General features: G+C 42.2%; 1 protein-coding gene across 1 annotated transcript; it reads left to right on the forward strand.

The window, feature by feature from the left end:
* Nucleotides 1-10441: 10441 nt before the first annotated feature.
* On the forward strand, nt 10442-14383 carry LOC132619720 (disease resistance protein RPV1-like). The gene is made up of 2 exons (XM_060334540.1): nt 10442-10736; nt 13388-14383. The coding sequence occupies exons 1-2, from the start codon at nt 10442-10444 to the stop codon at nt 14359-14361; spliced, it is 1269 nt and encodes a 422-aa protein (XP_060190523.1). The 3' UTR covers nt 14362-14383.
* The last annotated feature ends 82 nt before the right edge of the window (nt 14384-14465 follow it).

Genomic DNA, 14465 nt, shown 5'->3' on the forward strand with positions numbered 1-14465 from the left:
ATATATTTTACAGCACAATAGATATGTCCGTCAGGATTTCTGGATGCAAGTATAAGCAAAAGCTTTGAGGAAATATCAAGATGGGCAGTTATTGCAAATTACACAAGCGAAATACTTCATTTTCAAATCCCTCCTCCCGAAGTCCATGAGATAAAAGCTTTGCCAATCTAAAATATAATAAGAACTAATGCAAATTTTCCCAACCAATAATTTAAATAGTTCCAATGCATATTAGATAGTGCGAGAACGCAGCAAAAACTTATTCAGACCCGGTGTTTACACCAAACTAGTGAACACAAGGCATTTGTCTTTCATCCACATATTTATCACTTTATCCACATGTATTCTCACTTTAACTTTTAACTGCTAAGATTAAATTGTTTGATTTGGGTAGATACCAAGTAGGAGTAAGTTTAATTGTGAGAACACCTGGCACTATACTCCCAAAAACAATAAGGACCTCATTTTGGTGAGGGAAATAAAAAGAGGAAGGCACTTAAGAGTAGAATTCTAGGAAAATACCAGCTACAACAACATTTTCTTTAACTAGCGAACCAAAATCTCTTTGAATCCTAGCTCCACTCTAAAAGAATGTCCATTTTGGATGAACTAATGAATATATTCAAGTATCTCAAATTACATGATACTTGCTAAATATGGTGCAAAATTAAAACATATGGACTCTAATACCAAGCTTCGCAGATGCAACTTTATATTACAGTTGATTACTCAGATATGACCGAGTGAACTTCCAAGAAAGAAAAAAAGAATTAAATATGTCAGGGTGAAGTGTTGAAATGGTAAGTGCCGTAATAAAAATCCAAGAAATCTATGTGATCTGACAACGTCAATTCATACAACGTACTGTGAACTCTGCCATGCACACTGTTTGCACTTGGATGTTTGTTTGCCCTAAAACTGGATAACAATTGAATTTATACGAGGAACCAAGGATCCATGGTTTAGTTTAATACAACGATAGATTTTATAGCAGACGATAAACTAAAGCAAAGAGACATATCAACTATGATGGACATCGATTGACCTCGGGCACCGGAGATCGGGGTCGGTGCTCGGGAATCTAATGACTATCTTTATTGCTTGATTGATACAAAGAATGTGGTTCTACTCTGTCAAAAAAAACGTGTGCCAAGTAAAAAGGGAGGGCTCCTCTTTATATAGTAGAAGAGTCATAACCCTAATACAATTCTAAGTAAGGAACAAAATCTGGTGATAACTGTTTGGCGTGATTAGTGCCGAAATATCTGGTTGATGGTGGATACTTCGGCTTTCTCATCATGGGGATTAACCGCCTCTCCATAGCCAATGTCTCGTTCCAACTCGAGCTTGGAGCCCGAACTCTGAGTAGGTCGGTCTCGTCCTGAACGAGCATGATTTTCGTAGTGTTCATATCGGGGAACCGAAGATATCCGTGTCCTCGGTTCTACCTATATATAGATAGTCCCCCTATTTCTCGAGGATAAAATTTGACTGCAGGTAATTGACCAAAATAAATCTGACGGGCTGTACCTACTTACGTAGGACAAGACCTTCCAGTCAACCCTTCGCACTCTGCCCGATGTCACTTCATTATTTTTATTGTTCAGCCACCAAAACCTTCTTAAAAATCCACCCCTGTCAAAGTCCTTGATTTACTACAAGACCTTTTGGACTTTTATTTATATAAAGCCTATGTGCAGCTTCATTCTTTAACCCTAAACCTTGCTTTTCCATAATCAAGTTCATCTTGTTACCAGAGTTTTGGACGTGATTCCTCGTTGCTCATCTTTGTAACTTCGTCACGGTCATGGCTTCCCTTCCATTGTTAACCTAAGGTGAAAACCAGTCTTCGTCTCCTCCACATTCTCCACCACTGTTGCCAACGGGGGCCATTGATACTGATGAGGAATTGGAGTTTCTCGCTGCTGATGTCCTTCCATAGGGATTCAAATATGCGAACGGTTGCAAAATTTCTCACCACCTGGATTCGGTGAAGAACTGTAAATCTTATATCGATAATGCTACCATTCTCGTAGTCAGGGAAGATTGTAACTTAGGCGCAGATATTGATGTTCGCCCCATTGAGGATAGGGTAAAAATGAACCAGCATGTTGTTGGTTACTCATTCACATACACCTATCCCTTCGCCATCGGGTTCTCTCTCTTTGTACCTTAGGTAATCGAGGACTTCTACCGCCGATATCGAGTGTGTATTGGTTAGGTCGCTCCACAGATTTAGAGACTTGTGTATTGCATCGAGATGTTGGCTAATATAGTCGGAATCCCCCTTACCTTGGATCATTTACTTCACATTTATGTACCTCGAGTGATCCGAGGCGGGATAGTCCATTTACTTCCTCGGGGAAACCGAAGTCGGATTGACCCAGAGGATGACTATGATCGGGGATGTCTTAACCGGTATGTGATGATACGCACAGATCAGCATCATCGTCCATCATCCACTGATTTTTCGAAGACATGGAATCCATCCCCACACCCGATCGAACCTGAGCTCATTATTTCTATCTTCGAATGGGTGGTTGTGCTCTTAGGTGCTTTTCGTAATGTAGGTCGTTCTTGGAGGAGAATGGCACCCAATGGATAGAAAGACAAAAATCATGATAACTTCCAATCCAACTGTTAGATCCCCATTTCTTTGTACCGCATTTTAACCCTTTTTGTTTGATTCTCAGGACTCCAAATGAGAAAACCTTCAAAGGGAAAAGCTGTTGTTGAGGGCGCAGGTCGCGGAAGAAGTAAATCGGCCTTGGTTAGGGCATCTAGTCATCGAGAAACTGGGGGCATCCCGATCAGACAATCAAGGATTGGTGCTCGAGTCCAAACGCGCCACATTATGGAGACCCGTTGCGAAATACCCCTTGGTGGACCCCTGCCGACAGTAGTGCTTGATGAAGAGGACTTGCCGGAACCGAGTATCCATGGACCATCTGGGATCAACTAAGCGGTGTCATGTACTGTCATAGCATTCCGCGGTAGAGGCCGGAGTTCTCAACCTTTGGCTTACTATACCGGTTTGGTGTGTTACTGTTGCTTATGTTTCTTTTTTCTGCTAGACCGATGTATCCGATAAAATTAGACTTTGAGTACTAGATCAAACTTAATAGAATTTTGTTGATCGGCTTTATATCGGATTACATCGAGTGTATGTATCTTGCTTTTCTTTTTTGAACTCGTGTATTTGATTATGATTTTCCAATACTCGACCCATTATTATCTCGGTTTATCGTAACAGAAACGCCCCGTTATCGGTTGCCCTGTTTACCTCCACTCTTCGTATTTGTCCCTGGGTGGTTAAGAACTACGCCCTGTGTGATCGAGTATATGCCTTTCTTATTCAGAAGCTGAAGCCGATTATGACCGACATTGTTCATGCATGCCCCGATGACTCAGAGGGATGATCCGGTTTCTTCCCCTGTACGCTTCCCATGGATAGATAGGATCAACGTCCTATCCGTCGCGTCATTCTGACATCGTCCAAGTGTCAAGATCCGGTTGGATGAGAAGTCGGTTACGGAATACGAGCCGTCTTGGCCCCACTCTATAAAAGCAAAACTTTTCCCCTCATTTTTTCACTTTTCTGATTCTACCAGAAAACTTTTTTACGCTCGTATACGGGATACGCAAACCTTCATATCTTCATACCTTCATATCTTTATATCTGTTCTTCATCATTTCTTCAACCCTTCATACAAGTCTTCATACATTGTTATTTTCGTAACAATGAGTAAATCTTCAAAATCGAAAACTGGTGAGACTTCCTCGGCTCCAAAACCAGATCCATGATTACTGGATTTTTCCCACATGATTATACGACCATCAGGGACTTCAAGGTTGAGAAGCCTTCTCAACAAAGGGATCGAGGTGCTGAAATATCGGATTATATGTGCACGGTACCCCTGAGCAAACTAAAACAAGTAAAGGAAGACTGCGGGTGGAAGGACATGGACGTCGTTATTCCTGACCAGACCGAGGCTATTACGTCCCATGCAGAAGGGTATTTGAGTGTTTACACCTACCCTTTTACGTTTACCTTGCTCGATCCCGCGATAGTGGATTTCTACAAATGGTATGATGTCTGTCTTGACCAGATCCATCCGTCGTTCTGGAGGATTGTTGTGCTCCTTCGTTAATTCATTACAAACGTGAATATTCCTTTCACGATTAACCATCTCCTCCGACTATACAGTTCTCGAGTATTTCGAGAAGGTATGATTAATCTCACTAAATGAGCCAAAAAGGCTCCCTTTTCCAGCCTCGATGAAAATAGAGACCGAGGCTGGCAGGGAAATTTTGTCCGCATCAGAACCGAGAATCTGATTCCTACTGAAAATTTGCCCGAGAATTAGAATCCACACCATGAGTAGCTTCTACCTCGGTTCAGTTCGGTCGTATTTCCTAATTTACTGACTCTTGGTTCTATTTGTTTATTCACAGCAATTGCTCGAACCCTCAGTGCAGTTTCGAACGTTGACGAATGGATCGGGAAGATATACTCCCAACTTACCTATGTCGATCGCAACTGGCGATCATTGCCTCAGCCTCGTTGGGAGGCTGAGAATCATGGTATGTTATTCCACCGGAGCGTTGCCTAATTTCCTTATGCATTATGCTAAAATTGATAAATTTAATCCGTCCTTCTTCCCATACAGGTCTTTCTAAGGCTACCCGAATTCGGGGCATGATGAAGAAGATGGCTCGGTGACGAAGTCAGCCATGAGGCCTCCGGTCCCAAACATCACTCTAAACTCCTTGTCGAGTCTCAAGTCCAAGGAGAAACCACCAAATGAGGTAAGGGAGAGAGGAGAAGAAAGCGGTCCTCTGAATCTTCAGGTGCCCCATCGGATGCCCGAAAAAGAACGAGGCTCATCATTAGGGAGCTCATTAAAGAAGAGGTTTGGGCAAGGGCCCTCGATGCCGACGTCATTGATTTGCTCAAGAATCATTCTGAGGTTGAGGACCAGGCATTGACCAGGCATCGGCCCTCTAAAGAACGGATCAGCCACGAGCCGAAAGGCAGCACTGAAATAGCTCCACCCTTGGTGGAAAGTTTAAGTCAGGAGCCCATGGGCTTGGACATTGATTCAATAAGATCGGCGAGTGTGGAAGCCTTTGGGTTTCTCCTAGTCCCCCAGGTCCATCTGTATTTGGTTGTACCCGGAATAGGCGTCGAGCAAACTCAACGTTTCGTGACCAGATTCGGCACATATTGCTACAATGTGATGCCTTTTGGCCTAAAGAACGCCTGTGCCACCTACCAGCGGCTGGTGAACCGCATGTTCGAACAACAAATAGGAAAATCAATGGAAGTTTACATAGATGACATGCTTGTTAAGTCCCTAGAGCAGATGACCATTTAAAGCATTTACAGGAAACCTTCAACATACTGAGGAAATACAACATGAAGCTGAACCCTGAGAAATGTGCGTTTAGAGTTGGCTAGGGTAAATTTCCCGATTTCATGGTATCTAATCGAGGCATTGAAATCAATATCGAAATCAATCCTGACAAGATAAAGGCAATCGAGGACATCACCATGATAGACGATATCAAGGTAGTGCAAAGGTTGACAGGACGGATAGCGGCTTTGACCAGATTCATCTCCAGATCCTCGGATAAAAGTCACCGATTCTTCTCGTTGTTAAAAAAGAAGACTGATTTCACCTGGACCCCGGAATGTCAGAAGTCCTTAAGAGAGCTCAAAAGTTACTTATCAAGCCCTCCTTTGCTGCACACGCCGAAAGCAAGCGAGCAGTTGTACCTGTACTTGGCAGTATCCGACATAGCGGTGAGTGGCGTCCTGGTTCGAGAGGAAGAAGGTACGCAACACCCTGTTTATTATGTGAGCAGAACTTTAGGAGATGCGAAAACCCGATACCCACACTTAGAAAAATTAGCATTAGCTTTATTGAGGGCATTTAGAAAACTGAAACCTTATTTTCAATGTCATCCTATATGTGTTGTAACATCATATCCATTAAGAAACATCATGCATAAGCCTGAACTCTCAGGCCGGCTTGCTAAATAGGCCGTCGAAATTAGTGGATACGACATTGAATATAAACCGTGAACATCTATTAAGTCCCAAATACTAGTTGATTTCGTGGTCGACTTTGCACCGACCATGATCCCTGAGGTCAATAGAGAATTTCTCCTGACCTAGGGGACCAGTACGGGAGTCTGGACCTTATGTGCGGACGGTGCTTCCAACATAAAGGGGTCCGGACTGGGAATCGTACTCAAACCCCCCTCCGGTAACATGATAAGGCAGTCTATTAGATCCATTAATAAAGCAGAGTATGAGGCTATGATTACAGGTTTGGAGTTAGCTAAAAGACTGGGAGCCGAAGTCATCGAGGCAAAATGCGATTCCCTTCTGGTGGTCAACCAGGCAAACGGCACGTTTGAAGTCAAAGATGACCGAATGCGTAGGTATTTGGAAAAATTACAAGTGGTCCTTCGCCGATTCAAGGAATGGACATTAGATCACATACCTCGGGATTAAAATAATGAGGTCGACATACTGACAAACTTGGGATCATCGATAGAGTCAAAGGAATTCAATTCTGGAACCGTGGTGCAGTTGATGAGTTTGGTCATTGGGACCGGCCAGGCAAAGATAAATTCAACCGGCCTCACTTGGGATTGGAGAAACAAATATATAGATTATCTTGAAATGGAAAAACTGCCTTTCGATCCCAAAGAGTCGAGGGTCCTTCAAACCAAAGCTGCCAGATTCTGTCTCGTCAATGGACAATTGTATCGGCGATCGTTTTATGGTCCCTTGGCTAGATGTTTGGGGCCGGGCGAGACCGATTACGTCATGAGGGAAGTCCATGAAGGAACTTGTGGAAATCACTTAGGAGCTGATTCGTTTATACGCAAGCTGATCCGAGCAGGTTACTGCTGGAATGAAATGGAAAAGGACACGAGAGTATTCGTACAAAAGTGCAACGAATGCCAAAAGCACGCCCCGGCAATCCATCGATCAGAGGAGGAACTCCACCAGGTACTCCCCCCATGGCCATTCATGAAATGGCGAATTGACATAGTAGGGCCTCTGCCATGGGCCCCGGGTAAGGCGCATTTTATTTTGCTTAAGACTGATTATTTTTCTAAATGGGCTAAACAACAGGCTTTTGAGAAAGTCAGGGAGAAAGAAGTCACAGACTTCATATACGATCATATTATCTGCCGATTTGGGAAACCCGCGGAAATTGCATGCGATAATGGAAAACAGTTCGTTGGCGGCAAAGTGAGCAAATTCCTCGACGAATACAAGATCAAGAAGATTCTATCTACACCGTACCATCCGAGTGCCAACAGTCAAGCCGAGTCAACAAATAAGATCATATTGAAAAACTTAAAAAGAGGTTGATCGGTTCTAAACACAGGTGGAAGGAGATTCTACCCGAGTTCCTGTGGGCTTATCGCACGACGGAGAGGTCGAGTACCGGGAAGATCCCCTTTTCCTTTGTCTATGGAACCGAGGCATTAATTCGCGTTGAAGTGGGTGAACCGAGCTTAAGATTTCATCATACAACAGTAGGTTTGAATCAAAAAGCAACGGCAACTAGTTTGAACCTTGTAGACGAGAAGATGGAGGCCGCCTACATCCGAATTGCGACCCGAAAACGAAGAATGCAGAGGTATTACAACCGAAGGGCCAACTTCAGGCACTTCCAAGTTGGGTACTTGGACCTAAGGAAGATCACTCTCTATATCAAAGACCCCAACGATGGGAAATTAGGCCCGAACTGGGAAGGGCCATACAAGGTCACCGACATCACTAGGAAGGTTCCTATCAGCTAGAGAATGAATACGGAAAACAACTTTCGAACAACTGGAATGTGGCACACTTAAAACGGTATTATTGTTAAAGGTACAAGCAAATGTTATTTCGTCTATATCTTTTTGAACTAACCATGCAGGCACAGTGAGGGAAGCAGTACGAGGGGAGTTAAGAAAAGTTGATCTATGTCAGAAAGCATGTGCTGCACTCTTTGTCCCAAAAGTGTTTTCCGACAAGGTTTTTAACGAAGAAGCGTCGTACAACGTGCTACCCCTTCATTAAGACCGGTCAAGAACCGGGGACTGGAGACATGCTACTTCGGGTCAATAGTACCTGAGCTTTGATACTTCAAGCCCAAGTACATGGGGACTATCACACCCTCGGGTAGCTGGTAACCATGTAAATCCAGCTTGAACGATAGGATTGAATGTAAGGGCCAAACGGTCGATTGAACCGTGCCCATCTAGTTCGTTCTTGCCACGGCAGAGAATGTAATTTTGTCTCCAACTTTGTCAATAAAGCGAGGAACATACCTCGAAACACCATTTCAATGTTGCATCAATATTCGCACTATATCGAACACTCACATACAAGAAACAAATAAAATGGAATACGGTCTAACATCTCCGAAAACTATTCGGTTGACATATTCGGCCAGCTCCGAATAAAATGATGACCGGGGACACTCAGGTTCCCAACCCGAAAAAACTGAGAAAGTTTAGCTTTTGACAAAATCATGACATACGATAAAAAACAATAAGAAACAATGAATACATCGAATAAAATCTCCCTTCTATTCATAAATACAAGTCAAAGACTTTACAAAAACGTGGATAAATGGCCCCTAAGAAAATTTACAAAGAACAAGGGAAGGCCAAAACAATAACATTGGGATCGTAAACTCAATCTTCACCCAAGCCTTCGGCATTACCATCATCTGAGCTGAGATCATTATCTGAATCATTGAGATCAAAAGCGGCCTTCGCCTTAGCCTTGAGCACCCTGGCTTTCTCGATTAGTTCTGACATGTCCAGCAGATTGAATCTCATCCAAAGTCTCTTTTCGGGATAGACACTGTATGTACTCGGCCCGAAGTCCACTAACCTTCTCAGCCGCAGTCACATCATCCTTATACTGATCCAACATACTATTGTAGCTCTACATCTGGCCCAGGGCCTCGTTATGTTTGTCCCTCAGATTACCAATATCATGATTATGGCTATCGCGTTCTGATTCGGCCAAAACAAGTTTCGAACGAAGCTTATCGGCTTGCCCCGTCATCACATGGAGCTTCTCCTCGAGGGACCCTCACTCAACAGCAGCGCTGGCCATCCTTTCTTTATAAACCTCAAGTTCGAGCTTCATCCCGTCGAGAAGGGGTTAAAGTTAGCGTCAGCTACTAGCAGCTTAATACAAACTTTGAAAGCCCTTACCTTTTCTGCCAATTGGTCATGCTCCTGTTTGGCCTCAACGGCTTCATTCCGGGCTGCTACAAGGTCTGACTGAAGGGCGGAGGGATCGGGCAGGCTCGAGATATACGCCAGTTTTTGTTGATAAAGAGCCCTGAGCTCATCTGCTTCGTGATTCTTTTTCTCGAGCAACTCATTAAGGCGGTCCACCCCTACCCTCATTTGGTGAAAAGTAGCATGGTGCAGCACGGAAGCTTAAAAGAAAAAAGGGAGTGATATTTAAGATGGGATAAAGAAATAAAACTAAGTATAAAAAGTAAAAAGGGATAAGGCATACCGGATTCAAAGCATGCTGGGCCTCGTTGAAGAGACACGTCTCATTGACCTCCGTCATCTTCGGTCACCAGAGGATATAAATAACTAGATATCCCGACCGACCCTGATAGCATGTTCATATCGGCTGGAACCATAAACGACACTAGCCTTTTCCGATTCGGGTCGACACTGGGGGTCGGAAAGGCCTTCTCCAGTCTCGGGCCACAATTAAACCCGAACCGATTGGCGAAGGAAAATCTTCGAATCCTAATTTTCCCATGGCCGATATATCATCAATCTCTTCCGATTCTGTCATCCCTTCGTCCATTTTGCCTTTACCTTTGGGACTGACAGAAGGGATATCCACCAGTGGGGGCGGCGAATCCTATATGCAAATAATGGTCTCAGCCGGAGCCACAGCTTGAATAGAAAGAACGGAACCATTACCGTATAAAGGAGGAATGTAAGGTACCTTCGAGCCCGATGCGAAAGATGTTGCCCTCGATCTAGCGGTATCTCTGAATTCCTTGTCTACCGACCCAAAGGCTTCCACATGCGCCGATCTTATAGAATCAATGTCCGAGCCCACAGGCTCCTGATTTAAACTTTCCACTAATGGTAGAGCCATTTCAGTGTTGCCTTTCAGCTCGTGGCTGATCCTTTCTTTACAGGGTCGATACCTGGTCAACGCCTGGTCCTCATCCTCAAAATGATTCTTGAGATAATCAATGACGTCAGTATCCAGGGCCCTCGCCCAAACCTCTTCTTTAACGGGATCCCTAATGATGAGCCTCGTTCTTTTTCGGGTATCCGACGGGGCACCTGAAGATTCAGGGACCGCTTTTTTCTCCTCTCTCCCTTACCTCCTTCGGTGGTTTCTCCTCAGACTTGAAAAGACCTGTATGGGATGGCTGGTGTAGGGAAGACAACCATTGCCAGAGCACTTTTTAATGAGATCTCTTGTCAATTTGAAGGGTCTTATTTTCTTGCAAATGTTAGGAGAGTCTTAAGAAAGCATGGATTGGGAGAAGGCCTACGATATTTGCGACAGAAGCTTCTTTCTCATATTTTGAAGAAATGCTCGGTGAATGTAACAAATTTTAACAGAGCAGGCGAAATGATAAACCAAATGCTTTGCTTCAGGAAGGTTCTAGTTGTTGTTGTTGATATGGATGAAAATGACCAGGTGTTGGAACATTTATGTTACACCTCGAAAAATTTCATGTCGTTATGCAGTAGATAGACTAACGCAGGGTGAGATATATACGATATCCCTACAAGTAAGAAGGGTTAATAGACGATTCTAATTAAGATTCCAAAGACATTTGAGACAAGAGAAGAAAGTTCATTGAGGAAGGAAAAGTATAAGTCGTGTTTTGGAAGGGTTTTGCAAAGTAACGAGCTAATGATGATTTAATAATGTCTTGAGGAAGAGTTATAATGCCCCTTAGATTGTTAATGAAGTGTTAAGCAAGTGCTAAGAAGGTTCCATAAGGATTGAAGATCAAACGGAACGACGAGAACAAGTTCGGAAAAATGGTGAGTTATACGACCCATTATAATAGTCACAGTGAGGGGTGATCACTGGGAGATTTATAAGGTCACTTATATGGACCGTATAAGTGTCTGTATAAATTGTGACGGGCAGCTTTGTCTCTTTTTATAAATATAAGTCCCAAGGTTATTATTTTCATTTCTCATTTCCTCTACACTTCTTAAAACCTCTAGAACTCTCTATACCTCCTATTAACACAAATGCAAGGGAAATCAAAGATCAAATACCAAAAACTAGTAGAATCAAGTGCAAGAATGCTAACTAGGGTTGATAGAAGCTAGAAATTTCTTTGGAATTGAAGTTAGGGTTTTCTCCAATTGAATCATTTCCATCCAAAACCCATTCCTACACAATAAAAGGTGAGTTTTATGTTCATTTCATGCTATTAAGAGCATTGAATGGTTGAAAGACTTGAATTATGGAAGAAAGTAGAAAATGGAGTACAAATATGAGAATAGTGGAATTCTTGAATGGTAACTTGATTTGAATCATAGTTCTTAACATGTTATGGGTATAATCTTATTATGAATGATATTAAGAATGTTGGAGAAGCATTATATGTGAATGAATACACTGTTGGGTGGTAAATATGGTCATGGATGACTTTGAGAGGGAAATTGGATAATTGAGTAATATCTAGCTTAACAATTTTATTGATTATGATATTATGGATGTTGTTATTGATGTTGGGAGTTGTTATATTATATAGAGGAAGTTATATAAACAAAGGAAATGCTGCCCAATTTTCATTAGCTTTTAGTCGCTTTAGCTTAAGCTTAAGTATATTATCGATTATCTAATCTTAGTACGAATTCTCTTGAATGTAGAATCACCAGCTTCGAAGGAAACCATTTAGTTGATAGATTTAAGGAGATGAAAAGTATGTAAGGCTAGTCCTTTCTTTTCTAAGGCATGACTTCCTTTATCTTTCCATGACTCTCTTATATTTCGGAAACGATGAGTCTATGATTATTTAGAGTTTCCCACGAGATACGGATAAGAGATGTGTTATATATATGACAATGACGATGATGAATCTAAGTCTAGAGATCCTACAGCTTATGATATGATATTCTTATGAAGCTAATGATCCTTATATGATTTCTTGATGTTATTCATTGTTGTTAGGCTCACCTTATAATGCTAGTTTCTTCAAGGTGAGGCATGATGATCATGACTACTCCATAAGGGAATTGGGGGTTCTCGACCTTACGCCACCCCGATAGAATAGTAGCTTTTACTTGAGTTCTTATGCATGCTTTATGATAAGTATTTGATAATGAGATTACACCGGACCTATATGGCCGGGCAGACCGCTAAGGCGAGCGGCTTATTACACCGTGTCTATATGGCACGGGCAGCACCGCTAAGGCGGGCAGCTTATGAATGATGATGACAGCACCACTAGTGGGCGGCATGATATGATTACCCGGACGCAGGCTATTGATGTTATTGGTTCAGACAGTGTATGTATTATGTGTGATATGTTCTAAAAGTTAAAAAAAAAAAAATGAGCAAGCATGATTCTACCTCAAGAGGCAAGCAGTCGTATTGATACTTTATTCTTCTGTTTTCTATATTTCCTTATTGTGTTATCATATATACCTTACATACTCAGTACATTGTTCGTACTGACGTCTTTTCTTTTTGGACGATGTGTTCATGCCCACAGGTAGACAGGGAGACGATACAGATTCATAGGAGGCTATCAGCAGCTGTATAGGAGCACTCCACTACTTCGGAGGTGCTATCTGCTGATACATTCTTTTGTGCACATATTTGAGTATGACGGGGTCCTGTCCCGTCCTATTGTCTCAGTACTCCATTAGAGTCTCGTAGATGCATATGCGTGGGTAGTAAACGTCTCATGGATACACCAGTGTATATTTTGTATATCACTTTTAGTAGCCTCGTGGGCTGATGTATATATATATATATATATATATATCTACATGTTTTGTAAATGTTGATGACCATCTCATGATAGGTTTCGTGTCAGGCATAATGTGTATTCTGGGTGAGTTTGACGGTAAGTATGACAGGTGGTGTTCGGTAGGGTAGCTCCGAGTACCCGTCATGGCCCCTAGTCGGGTCGTGACAATTTAGCTAGAAAGCGTGATTGGTTTGGTGATGGCAGTAGGGTCATTACAACAACTACAAACTTTTATTTACTTAGGTATGATGTGCTATGTCGTGTCCCAGAACTGACTAACCATGTGGCTTTAGAACTTTTTAGTTGGCACGCTTTTCAAAAAAGAACTCCGGTTAAAGACTTTGAAGAGCTCTCATGTTGTGCAGTATATTATGCTAAAGGCTTACCCTTAGCTCTGGAGGTCTTGGGTTCTTTTCTCTACAAACAAGGGCTGGTAGAGCAGAGAAGTGCATTATATAGACTCAAAGATTTCAGTGATGGGAAAATATTTAGGCTATTCAGCTTAAGTTTAGATACATTGTGCGATGACTACAAGAATATTTTTCTTCATATTGCATGCTTCTTTAGAGCAAAAGAGAAAAAAGATGTGATTACCATACTGGATGGATTTGGCTTCAAGTCAAAAACTGGAATAAATGTCCGCAAAGGACCATTTTTGTATATCTCAAAAGGAAAGATTGAGATGCATGATTCGATAGCACAAATGGGTCAGCAAGTGGCACGTGATGCTGAGCAGCGCAAACCATGGAATTGCAGTAGGCTTTGGCATGAAAAAGATGTGAAAACTGTTCTTTCTACAAATCAGATCACTAGAACTCTTACATTTCTCGTGGCTCCCCAGAATGAATCGATTAAAAAATGGAAATATGATGCCTTTTTGAGATTTAGAGGGGATGATACTCACAATAACTTTGTTGCCCATCTCTATAAATGTTTGGAATACATAGGAATCAACATATGCAAAGATGATATGAAACTTGAAAAAGGTAAGTTCATTTCAACAAAACTCTTGAAAGCCATTGAGAAATCAAGAACTACCATTATTATCTTCTCTGAGGACTATGCTTCATCCGCCTGGTGCTTGGAGGAGCTCACAATGATCATGGACTGTGTTGACAAGAAGGAAAAGAAAGCATATCCTGTCTTCTATAATGTCGAGCCATCAGATATACGCATGAAAGGTGAGAGCGGCAGCTTTGCTAAAGCGCTGGAAAAACACGTGGAAGATTACAAGGCTAGTTTTGAGAAGTTGGTAACCAAACACGAGGCAGATTTCAAGTGTGGTCTGCAAAAGGTATTAGCCAACAAGCCAGATCGTGCTCTCAGAAAAAAAAGATAAGACAAATCTCAAAGATAATTTGGAGAGGGTGCAGAGGTGGAAGGATTCTCTATGTAGAGCTGCTGGTATAGCAGGACTGGATGTTCGCAAAACTGCTAAAGGGA

Source organism: Lycium barbarum, chromosome 11 (assembly GCF_019175385.1).
Source record: "Lycium barbarum isolate Lr01 chromosome 11, ASM1917538v2, whole genome shotgun sequence".
NCBI lineage: Eukaryota > Viridiplantae > Streptophyta > Magnoliopsida > Solanales > Solanaceae > Lycium > Lycium barbarum.